This window comes from Taudactylus pleione, unplaced genomic scaffold (assembly GCF_031769625.1).
Source record: "Taudactylus pleione unplaced genomic scaffold, aTauple2 ptg000184l, whole genome shotgun sequence".
Classification (NCBI taxonomy): domain Eukaryota; kingdom Metazoa; phylum Chordata; class Amphibia; order Anura; family Myobatrachidae; genus Taudactylus; species Taudactylus pleione.
In genome coordinates, this window is record NW_028284586.1 from 4,453,883 (window position 1) to 4,475,084 (window position 21,202).

General features: G+C 47.3%; 1 protein-coding gene across 1 annotated transcript in view; it reads right to left on the bottom strand.

Moving 5' to 3' along the window:
• DNAH3 (dynein axonemal heavy chain 3) overlaps window positions 1–21,202 on the bottom strand; it is a 468,553-nt gene that overhangs the window by 263,095 nt on the left and 184,256 nt on the right. The window contains exons 16-19 of the mRNA XM_088476199.1: window positions 18,029–18,182; window positions 17,052–17,196; window positions 3,163–3,374; window positions 1,207–1,298 (exon numbers count right to left, since the gene is read on the bottom strand). Of these exons, the coding sequence (XP_088332325.1) occupies window positions 1,207–1,298; window positions 3,163–3,374; window positions 17,052–17,196; window positions 18,029–18,182 (603 nt within the window). The remainder of the gene's footprint in view (window positions 1–1,206; window positions 1,299–3,162; window positions 3,375–17,051; window positions 17,197–18,028; window positions 18,183–21,202) is intronic.

The following is a 21,202-nucleotide window of genomic DNA, read 5'->3' on the forward strand; positions in this document are numbered from 1 at the left end:
TGGACCATCCTGGGATTTATCTCTGTGGATGCAGGATCCTTGGGATTGTACTGAGAGGAGTTGCCATGTGCAGCTGGGTGCAGGGGATTGGACATACTAAGCTGGTGCCTGGGCACAGCCATACTAAGGCGCACATTCCTGCTGGCTTCTGCATTAGAGTAATATCTCATCCCAATAAACTCTTACATGGGTGGGGTGAAGGGGTCTGTCTCTGCTATAGCAGATGGGGTTAGGAGGTTTCCTTGGGGTGATCTGATAACTAGTCTCCAATACATACACACCCAGTCATGTTTAATGAATGCTAGATACAGGATTTTATTAAAAGGAGTGCTCAGGCCAGGAGAGGGCCCCCTGAGAGAGGGGGGCTTGAGGCACCATGCCCCCCTGCCCCCTCCCCCCTTTAATCTGCCTCTGCTGCACCAAGGGAAGGCTGATATTAGCATTTGTACTGTATATTATCGTCACTGCACCTCCATAAACAGACGCACCAGCATACACCTCTAAATCAGGCCCTGGATGCCTACAGAATTATCTGCAATGACCTGCAAGAGGAGTCAGATGACTGGTAATACGCAGGGTCATAGCAAACCTATATATTCTCCCAGAATTTCGTTGACAGTGGACACTCGAATTGTAGACAGTTCTCTCGGACTCTGAAACGAGTAGCCCAGCCTCCCATGTCGGCCCTCTAGTGGTTCATGGTGAAATCTGTTATGTTACCACAAACCCCACTGAATAATGCAAAAAATTTCAGCTCTGCGCAGAGGTGAATAGGGCAACATCGATGTGATTTGGGATATCATAACCTACCCACTCCCACCTTCTCCTCTAACTCCAGCATCACTAGGGGACTTCAGTAAAAAGTTGGCAAGTCGAGTCTAGGTTAGTAGTTCTCAACTCCAATCCTGACTTTTCATGTTTTCAAGATTTCCTAAATTATGCCCAGGTAAGTTAATCAATTTCATTTAATTAGTAATTATCACACAACTTCCCACAGATAGAAATCCTGAAAACATGACTTGTTAGTGCTATTTGAGGACAGAAGTTGAGAACCACTGGTATAGGTGAGCAGATGAGGTGGGTATAAGGGCTGTTATTCAAAATAATGAAAGTTTATATATATATGACTATAATACACCCCACAAGACAGCTCCAATAGCATTAATTCTGTTAATAAATAGATATTACTGTATGATGATTTCTTACGTCTCTATAAATTTGGACAATCCGTACTCCAGCATGTTAATGAGTGATGTATTGGGCGTAGGAGCGATATCAAATCCTACAATTTCACTGATCTGAGTGGAAAGAAAAAACAACACATTAAAATCCATTCTTTATAGAGGAAACACATAATTTAAAAAAAAAACAACAACAACAAAAAAATAATATATCATTATAGGCTAAGTAAACAATAATACTACCATCTTTCAGATCATAGTAAAGAGAAATATTAAAACATAACTCGTTAAGGTTCTCCCACAAATATGCACTGGAATAATGGGTATAACAGACATGGAGCCTGATTCAGCTAGTGCACTGCTGAAAGCAGATTCCCGATGTTTGGGAATCTGCGCAGGCACAGGACCCTTTCTGCGAGTGTCGCCACCGACGCCATTGCGGGGGAGGGAAGAAGCAAGGATCTCCGTCAGCTGATGGAGATTTCCTGGCCTCTTCCTCTAAACTGCAGCGGCCGGCTGCGGGACCTCATGGGTCACCTTAGCCGGTTGATGGTACACAGATTTTGCAATGCTGCTTTGGACAACGCAGCTTGGATAAGTAATGTACAGGAGGCGTGATGCCTCCTGCTGCATTACCATATCTGCAATTGTAAAGCTGCCTGTGTGCACACATCATATCTATAGCCTGCGTGCATACATCATATCTATAGCCTGCGTGTATACATCATATCTATAGCCTGCGTGCAGCCTTGCAATTACGATCCTTGCAGAATCAGGCCCATGCTTTTTAGATGCACTTTAGTTATACTTTGTTAGCGCTATTTATGTGCGCTTTATGTGCACTTTTAATGTCTTGTGCTTTTACCAACACAATCCACTATACTGGTAGCACAGAGAGAAATAGGTGGTGTCATGTACAATGTAAATATACCATAACAATTCTAGAATGTAATTGTGGAATGAAACCCATAATAAAGCCTGGCGGGGGGAGGATTGAAAGGGTTTATGCCTGGGATTCTGGGCCTGATTCAAAGGTGCATGGTTGCAAGTTATTCCGGATGTGCAGCTGGGGTTATATACCCGGCAAGTCCTAAGACGTCTACTTTACAGTGAAAATCTGCCGGTGGACTCAAACACTCCACCATCGGTGCACCATTATGCTCACCGTCGACAGTTATGATGCCCTATGGCTGGCGCAGTGTTTCCCTCTGAACTTTCTATAAACATGGCCTCTGTGGTGGAGGATCTTCATTTGATAACTAAACCGCGCTGACTGACACACCCCTGGCACTACCATAACACGCCCATTATACGCCCTTTTATTTGCGCTCATTTCAAGCTGCCACCCAGTCATCTCCCAGGAACGCCTACTACTTTCTCCGCCAGCTCAAATCGGAGCGATTGCATGTGCAACAGCGATCTCTGCATACACTCAGTGGTACACATGCACTATAGGGAGTTTCCAGGACCTTTCACAATGCACAGTAGCAAATAATCCCTCAAATGCCCAAATATCTGCATTGCTTCCACCTCTGAATCAGGACCTCTGTGCGGAAAGGGTGAGGAGCAATTTGGTGTGAAGCAGCCATGTGCTGCCTTCTCTGGGGCACAACCAGCCATACAGTATGTCATCAGTTAGGCTGCCCCCTTCATGTCTATTGCTTTCAAGAGTAACTATAAGTTTTCCATTTATAGCAAGTATACTAAAATGTTACTTATAAAAAACTTAAATAAAAGAAAATTATATTTAATTTTATGAATCTGTCGGTAAAGTTATTGAAGCGCCCTCTAATAATAAAATATGGAAATCTGCAGAGGAATCAGACTCTTTATGTAAAATTGCCTATGACCATATGGTGTATGAGTGAATATTTATAGAAGCCTTTGTGAACTAAGAAAGCTTCACCTATAAAGACAATCATGTTTATTAATGGTATTGGGGAAATTAGACTGCAGATGAAATGAAGCCTGAACATGGTACCTGTCCCCAGTGTCGGCTCTTCATCCCACGATTGCAGATGACAGAAATGATGGGGAGATGCACTTTGAACTTCTCAATTTTGAACTTCACGTTCTCAGATACTCGTTTGGGTCCTGCTAAGTCAGCAAAGCTCTTAGCCAGCTTGTACATCGTTCTCCACATATTCCCCACTTCCTCTGTGACGTCCTCAGCATTTATTTCCTGTAATGCATCTGTTTTACAGGAGAAAATGTTGCTATTCAGCATAATATTTGTACAATAATTTTATCCATGTCTATGCACATTCCCTTCTTACAATGTTTCATGTTCCCCTCAGATGTTCAAAGCGTTTTCAATCTGATATGAGCTGCTGGAGAAGATTAGGACATAAGGGAACTTTGTCCCATATCTGATATAATTGTCCAAAGATAGCCTTGGGATAAGACCCAAGGACAGCTCAACTTCATGATGGAAGCACTTCTGCCCAAGGACCTGTGCATATTTCTCCTCTCTTACCCTCCCTAAAATCTTTCTATACACTCCTCAAAATAAATTTTCTATGGTTTGACTAAAGTCAAATAAACTATTACTTCCCATTATATCCCCCGCCTCTTTCTGCAGTCAAAACTCGTATTTGGAAAAAATGACATATCACCCCTCTCTGAGAAATGGAATCACACGATAGAGGAGAGATGCTACAGTACTTAATCATTTAGGGCACACAAATATATTCCATTTGTAACATACTAGGGATGATTTAGAAAGCTGTATGAATTAAATTCTAAGTTTTTTGTTATTATTTAAAATAAATACCGCAAGATGAAGGACTCACAAGATGCACAAAACATGATATATGCGTAATTCTCAGTAATTATACCCTTGAAAAGATTTACCAGCACATATGGTACTGGTATGTTGATTGGAGCAATTAGGTCATGATATAAAAAAATATGAGATATGGTAAGAACTTACCCTTGTTATCTCTATTTCTACGAAGTCCATAGGGTTCCACAGGATACCTTGGGGTATAGGTGTGACGTCAGTCGCAGGGCACCAAAGAGTTAAGCTTTCAGCCTCCCAGGATGCACTAGGTCCCCCTCCTATACCCCGCCCCCGGGCCAAGGCACCTCAGTTAGTTACCAAGCCATAGGCCGGAGGAGGAGAAGGAAGAGAGAGAACAAAGATCTGGACACATACAAGAATCACATTCTCACCAGAGGGAGACGGAAAACCGGTGACCAGAGCAAAGCCCATCTGCAGCACAGGTGCGACAGGGCGGGAGTCCTGTGGAACCCTATGGACTTCGTAGAAATAGAGATAACAAGGGTAAGTTCTTACCATATCTCATATTTTCTACTTCAGGGTCCATAGGGTATCCACAGGATACCTTGGGGATGTCCCAAAGCAGTATCCTTTAAGGGTGGGGACGCTCCTATGCAGAAAGGAGAATCCGCCGCCCGAAGGAAGCATCCTGAGAGGCGAAGGTGTCAAACCTGTAATACCTCACGAAGGTATGGACAGAAGACCACGTAGCAGCCTTGCAGATCTGAACTGCCGAGGCACCACGTCGAGCTGCCCACGAAGGACCCACAGACCTAGTGGAATGAGCCTTCAGAGAAGGAGGGACCGGTAGGCCTTCATGAAGATAAGCTTCAGAAATAGCCATACGGATCCAGGCTGCCAAAGTTTGCTTTGAAGCAGGCCAACCCTTTTTACAGAAGCCATAGAGGACAACAAAGCGTCCAACTTCCTAAACAAAGAAGTGCGGTCAACATAAGTCCTTAAGGCCCGCACAACATCCAAAGAGGCCTCACCCACGGAAAGACCCGGTGAGTTAAAGGCCGGAACAACTATTTCCTCGTTAACACGAAACTGGGAAACAACTTTGGGAAGAAACTCGGGCCGAGTGCGGAGCACTGCCCTGTTCCCATGAAAAACCAAGAAAGGGGGTCTACAAGAAAGAGCCCCTAACTCAGAAACACGTCTGGCTGAAGCAACGGCCAGAAGGAAAACAGTCTTAGCTGTTAGCCATTTAATATCCACTTAGCCCAGTGGTTCAAACGGCGGTCCTTGGAGAGCCCTCAGGACCACAGCCAAATCCCAAGGCGCCACAGGTGGAACAAAGGGCGGCTGAATACGGAGAACACCTTGCATAAAGGTGCGCACATCCGGGATTGTAGCAATCCTACGGTGAAACCAGACAGATAGGGCCGAAACCTGTACCTTCAAAGAAGCAAGGCGAAGCCCATGATCTAGTCCCGCTTGCAGGAAGGCGAGAATCCGAGACAGACGAAACTCCCGCGGTGCATAACCTCTCGGTCGACACCACTGGAAGAACGTATGCCACACGCGATGGTATATCCTCGCGGAAGACGGTTTCCGAGCTCGTAACATGGTACGCACCACAGAGCTGGAAAACCCCCAGGACCTTAGCATGGCCGTCTCAACAGCCACGCCGCCAAAGACAGCCGAGTCAGGTCCGGGTGAAGACAAGGACCCTGAGACAGAAGGTCCGGTCGTAGCGGCAACCGCAGAGGACTGTCCACGGACAGACCCTAAAGGTCTGAGAACCAGTGCCGTCTGGGCCACGCAGGAGCTATCAACAGGAGCGTCCCTCCTTCCTGTTTGAATTTCCGGATTACCCGTGGAAGAAGGGAGACCGGAGGGAACAGGTATGCGAACCTGAACGTCCACCGGACGGACAGAGCATCCACCAGAGACGCCCCTTCGTCTCTTGTGCGAGACCCGTACACCGGCAACTTGTTGTTGTGCCGGGACGCCATGAGGTCGATTTCTGGAAGACCCCACCTGTCCACCAGTAGTTGAAAAACGTCCGGGTGCAGGGACCATTCCCCTGGATGAACGTCCTGGCGACTTAGAAAGTCCGCCTCCCAATTTAGCACTCCCGGGATGAAGACCGCTGATATGGCCGGAAGATTGCGCTCCGCCCAAACCAGGATCCGAGAGACCTCTACGAGAGCCGCCCGACTGCGAGTTCCTCCTTGCCTGTTTATGTAGGCCACGGTGGTAGCATTGTCCGACTGGACCTGCACCGGGTGACCCTGGAGAAACCGCTGTGCCTGCAGGAGAGCATTGAAGACCGCACGGAGTTCCAAGATATTTATTGGAAGCTCCGCTTCTGTCGGTGTCCACCTGCCCTGGAACAAGTGTGGACCCGAAACTGCTCCCCAGCCCCGAAGACTGGCGTCCGTTGTCAACAGGACCCAATTTGGAACCCAGAACGGACGTCCCTTGTTGAGGTGGGTCGTCTTTAACCACCACGCAAGGGACAGGCGAACCTCCGGGGTGAGCACAATCGTCTGGAACTTCAGAGACTGAGGCAGCCCGTTCCACTTGGACAGGATCAGGAGCTGCAGAGGTCTGGAGTGAAACTGGGCGTATTCCACCATGTCGAACACCGACACCATGGAGCCCAGTAACCTCATCGCCGAGTGTAAGGACACCCGGCGGCTGTGCAGACAACTGCGCACCCTTGACTGTAAAGCAGAGATCTTGTCCTCCGTCACGAAGATCCTTTGCTGTCCCGAGTCCAATAAGGCTCCAAGATGCAGAATCCTCCGAGACGGGATTAGAGTGGACTTCTGCCAGTTGATTAGCCAGCCGTGCCGTTGCAGCAGTGCAATGGTCAGGTCCAAGTGGTGTAACAGGAGCTCTGGAGATCCTGCCACCAATAACAGGTCGTCCAAGTACGGCAACATGCGGACTCCTTGCAGCCGCAGAGAAGCCGCCATGACCGCCATAGCGTCCTGTATGTCCAATGACACCATGTAGTCCCCACGTTCCAGCGCCAGAATGATGGACCGTAGGGTCTCCATCCGAAACTTCGGGACCCGCAAAGACTTGTTGAGTGCTTTGAGGTTGAGAATCGGACGATATGACCCATTGGGTTTCTGTACCAAAAATAGATTTGAATAGAAACCCTGGCCCCTCTGGGAGAATGGAACAGGCACTATAACTCCAGCCTGGAGCATAGTGTGCAATACCTTCCGCAGCTCCGTAGCCTTGTTCCGGTCTGATGGTAGACCCGTGGTGAAGAATCGAGCCGGGGGTCTGTGCCGGAAGGAGAGGGCGTACCCGTGAGAGACCACCTCCAGAACCCAAGTGTCTGTCGTAGTGAACGACCAACACCGGGAGAACTGCAGCAGGCGGCCTCCCACCCTGGGATCCCCCAAGGGGAGACCCGGACCGTCAGGCCGCAGGCTTGTCATCTGGCTTGGGGGCCGGACGTCTGGTACTCCATGCCTGTTTCCGGGGCTTGACCGATTTCTTAGGGCCAGCCTGTCGAGGAAACGACTGTGGTTTGGGCCTGCCCTGGGCCCTAGATGACCGAAAGGATGATGGTCCAGAACCAGAAGGAGCAGCGGCCGACGGGAGACAAGCAGATTTGGCTGCCGCCAGCGTGGCCACAATCTTATCCAGATCCGGACCGAAGAGAACTTCTCCGGTAAACGGCAACGCTTCCAGACCTTTCTTGGATCTGCGTCCGCCTTCCAGGATCGCAGCCACAAGGTGCGACGAGCAGCTACCGCTGCTGAAGAAATTCTAGACACCAGAGTACTAATGTCTAGAGCCGCCTCGTTGATGTAGGTGGCCGAATCACGGAGATTGCCAATCAACTCCGCCTGTTCGGCCGGACAGTCGGATTCAAAAGAAGCCTCTAATGAATCCGCCCAGCGCTCCATCGCTCTGGCAACCCAGCAAATGGCCATAGCCGGCCGTGCTGCCCCCCCTGCAAGGGAATAAGCGGACTTCAGGCAGATTTCTACCTTGCGGTCCGTAACATCCTTAAGGGAGGACATGGATGGCATCGGCAATGTGGCACTACGGACAAGACGGGTCACGTGAGAATCCACCTGTGGAGGGGATTCACACTTAGCAAAATAATTATCCGCGAACGGATAAGCCACCGCCAGGCGTCTCTGCGGCTGGTATCTTTTGCCAGGTTGTTTCCACGCCTCCTCTAAATGGTCCATCAACTGACCCGAAAGAGGAAAGACTGTGGCATCGCCCTTCACATCTTTGAAAAAGGCATACTTAGATTTAGCCGCTGGGGGAACTTCGTCCTCAATCACCAAGGCTGTGCGGACCGCCCGAATAAGTCCAGGAATATATACTTTGGACTTAGCATCAGCGTCCTTAGTATGGAAAGGTTCCTGATCGTAAGGATCCAGAATCTCCCCATCATCAGACGTCCCTTCGTCATCCTCATAAGGAGCGGACAGAGACGCCACCGGCCTTTTATGAGGCCGCATCACAGACTCCCCTTGCAACACATCCGACAAGTGCTGTACAGAACTCGTCAGGGAGTTAACCCACGCTGGCTCCTGAGAACCCGGGAGCGGGGAAATAGGGAGACTGTGGGGTACCACCAATTGTCGTGGGAACCCCTGCATGGGTGACGACACCACAGACTGCTGGGACAAACCCATCGGAGTAAACGCGGGCTGCGGAGCTAACTGGCCCACTAAAGCTGTTAACGCCTGAGCGAAACAAGCCCAGGGCGGCTCCTGTACCGGTGCTGTAACCGTAATAGGCCGCGCCATGGACAAACACTGCCGGCAAAGGCCCTCCGCGCTACCCTCCCCCTCCGCTAACGGTACTTTGCACGTGGTACACTGTAGCCGGAGGGGAAAATCACTTTCAGACATGATGGCACCACGTATGTGACCTCTCTCACCAATTAAGTATTAAATAGGCGAGAGACCACCCTGCAGCACCGCACCGCAAGGGCTTTAGCAGAAAGAACAGGGACAGTAATAAAGCTGACAGTTTAGAGAAGAAAAGTTACAGGCAGCGCTAGCACAGTCACATACAATGCAGAGAAATAACAATTCCTGCACTAACAGCGCTGATCACTCAACTACACAGACACAGGGCCTGGTAGGACACAGCGCTGCATACACAGACCTGAGCCACAGCGGAGGAGAGGTATGCGGGGGGACCCAGACCACGATGCTTCCTTCCAGACTTCCAGCAGCGTTCACCATGCGTTGCAGAGAAGATGGCCGCCGAGGAGCAGAGAGAAGCTGGCCTGGGGGAGGAGCGCTGACACAGGACCAGTCAGCACAGTGCAGAGAGGGCTGTGTGCAGCGGGGGAGGCGCCGGCTGTGAGACAGGGAAGGCGCGCTCCCCTGGCATGCATTTAACCCCTGGGACGCCGCAGCACTACCGCTCTGCTGCGGTCCGCTGTCCCAGGGGGTAGTGGAAGCGCAGGTTGGTCGCCTGGCTCCACGCTGCAGCCAGTCCCCAGGGAGCCCCCTGCCTGGGGACTTAGGACCATGTGATCAGCGGGGACCCACCGCGGGACCCCGCTGCTTACCTCTGTCCCCCTTGAATCCGGCCATGGTCCGGAGCATCTGGGGTCACCGCTAGCTGTGACCCCAGACGCCCACCAGCATCCCCGGATCAGTACCGGCGTTCTGGTACCGGCGGGGTGTAGGGAAGACAGCATGGACGTCAGGACTGACTGTCCATGCTGTTCATCCAGATGTGCAGCCACAGCTGCATGAAGAAAAAGCTTCAGGGGCTCTTCTAGCCCCCACTCCAACAGGTGCACCCGACTCCGGCCGGGCACCAAACTAAACTGAGGTGCCTTGGCCCGGGGGCGGGGTATAGGAGGGGGACCTAGTGCATCCTGGGAGGCTGAAAGCTTAACTCTTTGGTGCCCTGCGACTGACGTCACACCTATACCCCAAGGTATCCTGTGGATACCCTATGGACCCTGAAGTAGAAAGAGCTGAATAGTGATCAAGCCTCCTGGCGAAACGCGCATCTTTCACTTTGAGGGTCTCCCATTGCATGCTAATGGGCACTTATACACCATGTTCTGATCAGCATTCTTGCACACGGACTAATTTGAGGTAAATTCTATCAGCTTATTACTTGCATTTGTTTTCTGGTGCTCTCATTGGGTATCAGACACTCGGCTAACCTCTCTCTTTTACCAGGGTACAATCTGAACATCTTTCCCTAAAAGCAGGGAATCTCTCTCAACCTGTGCACACTGCATATTATTGCATACACAGGATAGAAGAAGCAGCCACATAGCTAAAGGTACAGTATACTCAACTACTGATATCCTATGCCAGCAGATCATGCTGTATTATATATATATTACAGAAGGCTGATTTCTTCTATATTAAAGATATGATTTATCCATTTCGGATCTATTTGGATATGTCTTTAGGCCAATACCTTTCTTATCTCAGACCGTGGTAATTTTAAACTGTGTATTTTGCACTTTCATTACTTTACTATTTTATTCATACTAGCAATTTATGGGTCTACGTCATTCAATGCTCCAAACCTCCATCTTCTACCCCCTGTCCTCTGTCCCACCTCCACCCACTGTCCTGCCTCTGCCCTCTGGTCCACCTTTGTCTCCGCTCTGCCTTTGCCCACTGTCCCGCCTGTTGATATGTACTATTGGAACAATAGGCAATAGCGGAAACGTGAAATGAAGTTTAGGCCAGGCAGCTTGTCCTTCACCAGTTATGCAGCTTTATTAAGGTTAACAGTGGTAACAGATATAACAGCGGTTGTCAGCAGAAATACAGAGTAAGCAGTTGTGACAGGGATGGTATTACGGGTACTTGCAAGTTGCAACCCATAGGAATATGTGCTGCACACAGGGCTGGCGTTACCATTAGGCAGCTGCCTAGAGTGCCGGCCTCTGGAGGGAGCCGCAGAGTCCATCAAACAAAATAAAAGAACTATGTCTCTGAAAGAAACATCTTCTTTTGCAAAGAGCTGGTGGTGGCTGCCGGTCTAATCTGCAGCAGCTGCCTCCGCTGTCCAGGCTAAGCTAACCCTACACATGACCTCACTGGCCGCTGCCAGTGCCAGGTCTCTGTGCAGCCACCGGCACCTGGGATGTCAGCGCTGATGTAGCAGCACTCGTGTGTGCCCCCGGGCTGTCAGGGCATATCTGAGGGAGACAAGGGAGGGGACGCAGCTCCGAATATTTGTACAAGACTTTACCGAGAGACGGAGCCTGCTGCCAGCACATCCCCTGCATCCCCACTGACAGCCCCCCGATCCTTAGCCTCCTCTCTAGCTCATGCAGAGGGGGCTTTCTGAGTACCTAGAACCCCCCCTGATGGAACGTTTCCCACTGACATCGGCATAAGGGGGGAAGCGGAGCCAATATGATAAGCCTCGCCCCCATATCACCCGCAAATCGCGCATTAGCATTACATTGCGAGGGGACGAATGATGAAGGTGCCCCCATTAGCAACCTGCAGCAACTGCTGCATCAATAGGGTAATTATGTTTGTGTACTGTGTAAATATGTGCATCTACTGTATGTGTAAGTGTGTATGTATGTGTTATTGTGTGATTACAGTGTATGAGTTAGTGTGTATATACGTGCAGGCCCGCAAAGAGCCGTGGTGAGCCCCCGTAATAGGGGGAGTGGCCTAATCGCGGGAGGCATGGCCATGCCCCCTTGCCGAGAAAAAAAAAAGATTTGCAGCGCTGCGGAGCGGCATTACACGCTGGGGAGGGGGTGCTCTGAGCCCCCTCAGCCCGGCGCAAAGCCAGGGGGGGGCGCGATCAGTGTGATCGCTCCCCCGAACAGGCATAGGAGACTGCTGTGGCTGCTGCTCAGCAGCCACGAGCTGTCTCCAACTGCAGCTCAGCACACGCTGTGTGCTGGGCTGCTGTGAGTGGGGGAGCAGCGCCGGACCCGGGCCCCCACCGGACCCCTCAGGAAGCCCGGGCCCGGGTAATCTGTACCCGCCCTCCCCTCTCGGCGCCCCTGTATACGTGTATGTATGTGTTATTGTGTGTATACAGTGTATAAGTTAGTGTGTATACAGTGTATGTGTGAGTGTACTATGCGTATCTATGTGTTAATGTGTATATATATGTGTATGTGTTAGTGTGTGGTTATATATATATATATGTATATATATATATATATATATATAAAAACTGGAAGCAGCGGCACTCCTCAATCAATATAATGTCCACAGAAAATAACATAAGCCGGTGCCCTCTGTAAGCCAGATCCATAGATTGTGCTGTATGTAGTAAATAATTATTTTTATAACTTTTATTATTTATTTATTAGACAGTCCTATATTTGCCCCTGGCCTCCCCGGTGTCAGCAACCCACCCTGTGCTCTCGCAGCCCATCTCCACTACCTGCATGCACCTTGTCTCCCCCACTCACTCATCTCTGTCCCACCCCAACTTACTCCCCAGCAGCACTGCGCCTGCTCAACCTATCTCCATGGAAGACCCTAGACATCCCCACCTCCAAGTGAGATTATGAGGTCTATTTACTAAGCAGTGTTAGGAGACAGAGTGAAAAGTGATAAGAAAATGATAAGGTGCCAGCCAATCAGCTCCCAACTGTCATTTTTCAAACACAGCCTGTGAGATGACAGTTGGGAGCTGATTGGCTGGCACCTTATCACTTTCTTATAACTTTTCACTCTGTCTCCTAACACTGCTTAGTAAATAGACCCCTATGTCTGTGTCCCTCACTCACAAGTGCCATATGCATGGAACACATGTAACATGCTTATGTGTTTAAGCTCTTTTGGGGGGAACAGAACCTTGCACCTGCCCTGGCTGCACATCTGTGCTGTAATCACACACTGGGCAAGATGGCAGAGAGTTGCTGGATCATGCATGTGCACTAACTGGTACGGCAACCATCTTGGCAAGGGTGGCTGGCTGGCTTCAATACAGAACAGAAGATGACGCTGGAGCACACTCCTCTATAACACCTCAAGGGTGTTTTTAAGGGCCAGACCTACCCTAGGCACAATATTAATATGTGCCCGCACCCCCCACCCCCACAGGCTTCTGCCAAGACTCTTACCCCTCCAGCTATGTGTTTTTTTGCCCTTTCAAGGATTTCTATTGTGAACCTCTTCTTTCAGGTTTCCGAATTACACATGCAAATGTTTCCAAGACACACAGTGAAACAAATGGCCGGTTTGCGTACGAGCGCACTCCTATGCATACGAATGCGCAGAGCACAAACATCGCCCGGCTATGTGCGAACGCAGCCGTGCGATCCAACCTGAATAAGGTCCTTAGGTCCTTATTTGGGTTTGCTGAAATCACACCAAAACCCCTTCATCTCACGCCACAGTAATGGATACAGTGACACGCCATGTTAGCGCCCATTCTTCAAATTGCATGCATATCGCAATTGTGGGATGGCCAGTGTATCTCTAAGGCTGTACCAGAAAAGCACTTTCCCCATTTTGACAACAATAAACAAAGAACAAATATTTGCTAATATTTTGCAAATCCTTTTTTGTTTTTTTTTGCTATAGTTTGCAAATTTCTGAAATGTAAATATATATATTAGGTATAGTGTAGTCATAGCGGCAATGACCATCTGAATACATGTATTGCTTTTAGGAAAATATGGTAGAGGAATGCAAACCATTTGCGTCAGATGATGTCATTAACAGAACACAATATCTCGTGCCACTGTATTGAGTAAGTGTTGCGTGAGAGCAAAGCTAAGCAAGGGAACATGTGCAATATTTTATATTTAGTCCTCCGCTAACCTGGCACTATAATGGATGTAAAGGGTTGGGTACTGGATGCACTCAAAATCCTGGCAGTCAGAATCATGACACCGGCATCCCGACAGGGTTAGGATAACGTCATCTATCGGTAAATATCCTAACCCTCCCCCCCTGCAGCCTAACCCTAACCCTCCCTCCCCGCAGCCTAACTCTAAGCCATCCCCCCTGCAGCCTAACCCTAACCCTCCCCCCCCACCTCCTAACCCTCCCCTCCTGCAGCCTTACCCTAACCCACCCCATCGCAGCCTAACCCTAACCCTCCCCCCTGCAACCCAACCCTAACCCTCCCTTCAGCCTAACCCTAACTCTCCCCTCCTGCAGCCTAACCCTAACCCTCCCCTCCTGCAGCCTAACCCTAACCCTCCCCTACTGCAGCCTAACCCTCCCCATCGCAGCCTACCCCTAACCCTCCCTCCACGCAGCCTAACCCTAACCCTCCCTCCCCGCAGCCTAACCCTCCCCACCGGAGCCTAACCCTAACCCTCCCCTCCTGCAGCCTATCCCTAACCCTCCCTCCCCGCAGCCTAACCCTAACCCTCCCCCTAGTGCCTAATCCCTAACCCTCCCTTTAGCCCCAATACGTACCGTTATCCCTATCCGCAAAAATGTGCCCGTTACACTATTTTATCACATTTTAATAATCTCACTCCACAACCTGAGATCTTTTTTACCATCACTCCATAAAACCTGGTGCACATGTACCTACTATAAACTTAGCCTGGAACACACTCGCTCCTCCCAACTTCTACCATTTAGGGCTATATTTACTAAAGTGCAAGTTTTTAGAAGTGGAGATGTTGCCCATAGCAACCAATCAGATTCTAGCTATTATAATCTAAAAGGTGCTAGATAAATGTTAAGCAGAATCTGATTAGTTGCTATGGGCAACATCTCCACTTTTAAAAACTCTACTTTTAGTAAATATACCCCTTCCTGTTATAAATCTCTGATCCTCCACAGATGCCAGCACCTTGTTCTATGGAGCCATGGAGGCATATAGGTACATCAGCACAAATGGAGGAGCATGATGTCATGTCCCCAAAAGACATTTCCAGTGTTACCCTCTATATCTGTGCTTGGAAATGACCTTCAGCTGTAATGCTGCCATGCGAAAATGAAAAAATGAGGGAGACCACACAAGTGGGATGCGGGCCTGATTCAGCAAAGATCGCTGTTGCTCATACGCACGCAATCGGGCGATTGTTTCGCAGTGCGCATGCAGTGCATGTGCTGGAAACAGCTGTTGCGATCAGAACTGCGATCGCAGTGGCGACACAGAACCATCGCAGAGTGATGGACAGGAAGTGCCGTTTGTGGGTGGTGACGAGGGGTGGTCGGGCAAACGTAGGCGCGCCAGTGCATTTCAACGGCGTTGCAGGGGCGTACATAAATTAGCCACTGTGAAACCATACACAGCCTGAGGCCTTATAGCGTGCGCTGAAGTTAGCAGTTCCTGAGTGAGGTCTAATTTGCCTTAACTATGCGTATGGGTCCTATGTTACTCGATGTTACTCGATTATTTTGCTATGTTCCCAAAGTGTACGGATGTGAGTAAAGGGAAGTGGACGTCCTTATGTTAGGCTGCGATCTCAATGCAAATGCAAACATTTGCATATCACCGCTGATATTAGCAACTGCGTTGTGTGCATATTAGCAGAATAGCGATCCATGCTGAATCAGGCCCTGAGTTAGTGGATTGAGTACAAAAAAATGACAGATGGGTTGGCCAAGATTTATTGTAATTTTTAACCATTTATATAGTGCACGCATGCACTATATATGTATATATATATATATATATATATCTATATATGTATATATATATGTATATATATAGCAAAATGTATTTTAGATTCAACTCAACATAACCTCCTAAATGTCTGATACACTGTATCTAGAGAATGCACATTTCAGTACAATACATCAGTAAATATGTTATTTTATTTTGTTCTCCTTAAAAGCAGAGAGAGTAAAGTTTTGAATAATGAATGTATAATAATTATTCTTTTGTGCATTTCCATATAATGCGCTACAGCTGTTAGGCTGAATTAGTATGTGCATCTGCAATATAGACAAAGAAACCATAAAATGTTACATTTGTAATTTAATTCTATGAATTCATGCTGTTAAGTAATCATTATGCACATTTTTTATTACCAGTAGAGAAATAAATTGTTTAAAGTATTATAGGTCCTTAACATTCAGTCTCTACTAATCGGGAAAATGTATTTACACAAAGTAGTATACATATACAGACAGATGATCATCACCTTGTCACCTTGTTTTAGATAGAAGTGAAAAAACATGATTTTATTTTGTGGCAAGTGATTATTTAAAAGAGATAAAGAGGGAGATCTATCAAATCTTTGAGGTAAAGAGGGCTCATATACTGGGTATTACCAACGCTGGGGAGGGGGGCGCTGTGTGGCCCTCAGCCCGGCGCACAGCCAATGGGGGGCGTGATCAGCGTGATCGCTCCCCCCATAGGCATAGGAGACTGCTACGGCTGCTGCTTTAGCAGCCACGAGCAGTCTCCCAGTGCAGCCTCCCAGTGCAGCCCAGCACACAGCAGCGCGTGCTGGGCTGCTGTGACTTAAGAGGGAAGGGGAGCGGTACCGGACCCAGGCCCCCGTCGGGCCCCTGCAGCAAGCCCGGGACCAGGTAATTTGTACCCGCTCCTCCCCCCTCTCGGCGCCCCTGGGTATTACCTCCAAGCCGATATTCAGGATCAATAAACAATTGCCGGAAACATTTAGAAGCAGTTATTGCTGCACAAGGGGTCATACCAGATACTGAAAGCAAAGGGTCACATACCTTTGCCACTCAGAGACATGTGATATTGGATCATTTTTCTCAGAAAAATGAGCATGTCTAATTTTTTGGTCTCATTTGTTAGATTTGGTTCTCTTTATCTACTTTAGAAAATCTGAGGTAGTTTTAAGCCAAATTTCAGCAGAAATATAGAAAATTCTGAAGGGTTCACAAACTTTCAAGCACCACTGTAAGACAGCAATAATATTAAATGCAATACACTCCTGGTTTTGCGGGTAATATTATTGCTGTTTTAGATTCCGTAGTCAGCATTGCGGATCTGCAGAGTTTGTATTTTGTAAAGGAATCTGTGTGAGTGTTAAAAACATGGGCTTTAGTATTTGATTAAAATGAATGTGATACCAGACCTATATATTATATCCTGCAGTACATGGCTCTAAATCAATATTATGTTTTGAGAGTTCTCTAAAAGTAATATTTTTTTCTCCCAATTTATCATGTTCTAGGTTTCACAATAGAGCACAGAGAGACCAATAAGCATTGAAAAAGCAACAGACTCACCATTCATCCATTCCTCGGATTTACAGTGGAAATTATAAGCAGTTACCCAGAGTTGTTCAAAAGGCACCTTATTTATCATTATCTCTTGCAACAAAGGGAATTGACTTTTCTCCCATTCAAGTAACTCCTCTTCTTTGTTGATAGCCTATAAAAAAATCACTATTAGTTTATTAGGAAGACAGACTTGACAAATGCAAAGCTGATAAAAAAAAAATCTGCTTACAGTACAATACTGTAGTTTGATTTTGCAGCTGGTAATATACTGTACATAATCATACAGTATGTATGCATACTGTATGTAATTTCATTTTATGCTGTCAAAATTTAAGACCCATGTAAATGCATTTGAACAGTACTTTAATTTTTCTCATTCCTCTCATTAAAGCAGCAGTGCCCAAGCAGTAACTTTTTGCCTTCTGTCTTGTACAAAATACTATATAATGGTTTGTGCATAGTGATTTCAACAAGTGCGCCACAGTAAAAACACGGCTTTGCAAAAACCATACAGGAATTCCTTGGGGTTAGAAGAAATTTCTTTCTCCTAAGCTACATTCTTCTGTGATGTTTAAAGGTGGTCATATTTTAACATTATCGGTGTCAAACTCTATGTAGCAAGGGGATGCCATCTAGAATGTATACTTGTCTATTAAATCAAGTTAAATGCTCGGATGAAATGAAAAAAAAAAAGTTAATTCTAGCCTGTGGAGGGGGCAGTGAGAAGTCTGAGGAGGTGGCAGTGAGAAGTCTGACGAGGTGGCAGTGAGAGCTATGGAAGGGGCAGTGAGAGCTATGGAAGGGGCAGTGAGAGCTATGGAAGGGGCAATCTGCTATGTGGAATGAATGCAAAGAGGTTCATACAGACAGATGGAGGATTATTATTGTACACAAGAGTTGTCTTGTCTCATTCATATTATATATGACGTGTGTGATAGATTACTGTTTAGCTTCCACTTCTCTATAAAATAAAGTTTACCAACCTCAAACTCTGCAAGGGCTGCAGTCAAGTTCTGGTCCAGCTCTTTCAATTTCTCCACATTATTTTTCATCTCATCCATAGTCATTGTCTCACGTTTTTTAAAAGTCTCAATTTCTGTATTGTAGTCATTCAGCACTTTATTAAACTCTAAACGCCTGTGTAAAAAAAAAAAAAAAAAAAAAGTATAACGTTTAACAGTGATTAATTATTAATTATATCTTTGCTCAAAGCATAGGGTCTAATAGAGAGTGAAAACTGAGCGCTCAGAAAACAGGATGCACACACATGCACCCATGCAGTTTGCTTGATCACCTATGCCCACTTGAGTCTGGAGAAATGTGATAAGGAAGGAAAGGAAAGAGGCAGGATGAGTAAGGAAAGAGGTGAGCTAGCATGGGCCAAGTACAGTAGGCAGAGCCTCCCCTGTCATACTCCCTGTCAGACTGCAGAGTTTTTACTATAAAAATGATTAGAATAATACAAAGGAGATATTTATAATATCTTCTTTGTATTATTCTGATCGTTTTTATAGGTAAAACTCACCAAACTTGCAGCACTCCCTGGAAATACAGGGAGAAATGAGAGATGAGGCAGTAAGAGCTCAGCCCTACCTCTCATAGCTCAGACACTGCCTGGAGCTGGGGGCTGGGCCATGAAGCAGCCAATAAAACACAGAAATAGAGCTAATGGAGCATGCATCACTATGAGGGGGCGTGGCTTGAGCTCTGATGGACACCTCCGACGATCGGGTGACCAGTCCAGGAAGTACTCAGGCATTGGAGCTTAGCAGCGGCACTAAGAAGGGAAGGAAATTGGCATATGCAGACATAGGAAAGACACAAATTAGAAAAAGTTGAGGAGGGTACACTGCTAGGGGGAGATGTGTGTGTGTGTGTGTGAAATATTATGTGCTAGGGGGATTTGCTGTGCTAGTCGGAGATATGTGTGAGGGGGATCAGTGCTACGGGAAATCTGAGGGGGGAGATCTGTGCAAGTGGGCAGGTTCATATGTGTGTGTGTAAATCTGGCAGTGCCTCCCCTTCCATGGACCTCACTGCACGTCCCTGACAGTAGCAACATGTGCTTGTAACTGCGAACAAATGCAGATCAGCACACATGCTCATGTGCGCCCGCCCAAGCTGTATGATTTGCGGGTGCATCAGGGCAGGTGCAAATACACAGTGAAGGTGGTGGTCAGGTTCAGCACTAGTGATCCACTTGTGATTGGCAGATTGCAAGTACACTCTGACAGGTGCTTTTATTCTGCATGCGCGTATGAAAAGAGGGTGTGGCCTAGCTGGGAGGCCTTTTGGCACCCCCCATGTGTGGCCTAGCTGGGAGGCCTTGCGGCACCCCCCATGTTTCATCACTCTGGGGGCATGCCCAGCACTCTCGCAGGTGTCAGACTGCCCCCAGGGACTCTCTCTGCACTGTCGGCTCCTCCTCAGTGTCTGGGAGCCGGGTGCTGCACTGTGATGTTAGTGTGCAGACCCCGGCTCCCTGTCACAGAGGAGGAACCGGCAGTTTGGTGTCGCCCCTTTGGAGGGTGCGACAGCTGGCGCGTTCTGCATTCCCTAGTGATGTCACTGCTTTTGTATATTATTTTGTTTAGTTTGTGTGTTTCATTTTTTTTTACCTTTTTGGTATATGACATAGAATTGTGTCTGATATATTACAGAGGTTTTCTACATGGCATGTATGATACTATACTGATCCACATGCATCTTCCAATTACTGCACCCGTATATATGCCCGCAATTGGGCCTTTTTAGTGAACACGTGTGATTGTTGGTACTCGGGCAGTGAAACTCGGTATCAGCCCAATAATTTCTAAGTATACTTACATTTCTTGTGTATTTTGTCTTGTTTGTATGGAAATTAGTCATTATCATACCTCACAACCATATAATTATTCATAAAAATACAGAAGCAAACAGAGAATATCATCTAAGCAATCAGTCACACAACTATGACGCAAATGGTCTTACTCAAGGTTAATAGATCATTATTACAATGAGCATTTTACCATAATCTACCCAAAACTGGCTTAGGCCAGTAAGAGAGCTAAACCCATGAGCTGATAAAGAGTCCTATTATGAGCTACTGAGATAGTATTTCTATAAACTTGTTTTTTTCTTTATTAATATGGAATGCTAAAGCATCATATGTTTGTTTATGGAGTGTGATCTACAGACACTAGCCAGACGATGTAAATCAGGGGTGCACAACTGTGTTTTTGGCCCGAGGGCCGAATTTGTAGATTGCAGTAATTTCAAGGGGCCACAATGAAATATGTAACAATTATTACAGGAAAAGATTAGTCTTATTGCAGTAATGCCATGCTCAGTTATCCCATACCTCTTAACATTGTTACAAAGTCCGTTAAGTAACAGTACAACACGAAAGGGGTGTGGCCATTCTATGGAGGGGGTGTGGTCATGTCACATAGGGAATAAGCTATGCCTTTTCTTTTAACACGTTTGGAATCTTTTACCTCTATAACACATGTATTATTTTTCACCCCCCTACCTGTACCATGACGTCCTCTGTAGTAACACATCCAAGCCCACTTGTGCAGTGACACATTTCCACCCAGTAAAACACAAATCCCTCATTCCTCTCCTATAAATTATAATTCAGTAACAAATATAATTTCCCCACCCCTCCCATATAACACATCCCCCCCAGTGTCACTGCTTTGTTCCAGGGTCTTTCCGTCGTCCATGCACAGAGTGACCCAGCTGCCGATGCTGGCTAGTTCAATGGTACAGGTGAACGATATATTGGGTGGCTGGTCAACGAGTCGTGCAGTGTGTACCGACTGCCTGATATGTTGTTCATCGGCACTATCTGGCATAGCATCGGGGGGTCGACTAATGTGTATACACCTTTAGACTTCTGCATTTTATTTACAAAGAGAATGCTACCTTTTGTCCTGATTTACAGTAGGCTGCTGGGGGGGGGGGGGATTTTTGTGTTTTTTCTTATCTACAATAGCCCCTGCCTTTCAAGCATCTTTCTCAGCCTAAAAATTGATTTGCACAACTATCAACTGCAGTCTGCAGTTGTCTGTCTGCAGTAACAGGGGTGACTCAATGGGTAGGCTAATAAGGCACTTGCTTAGGGTGCTGTGGCCTGAGGGTGAATCTGTAGTCACCTCAACGCACTGTGCTAG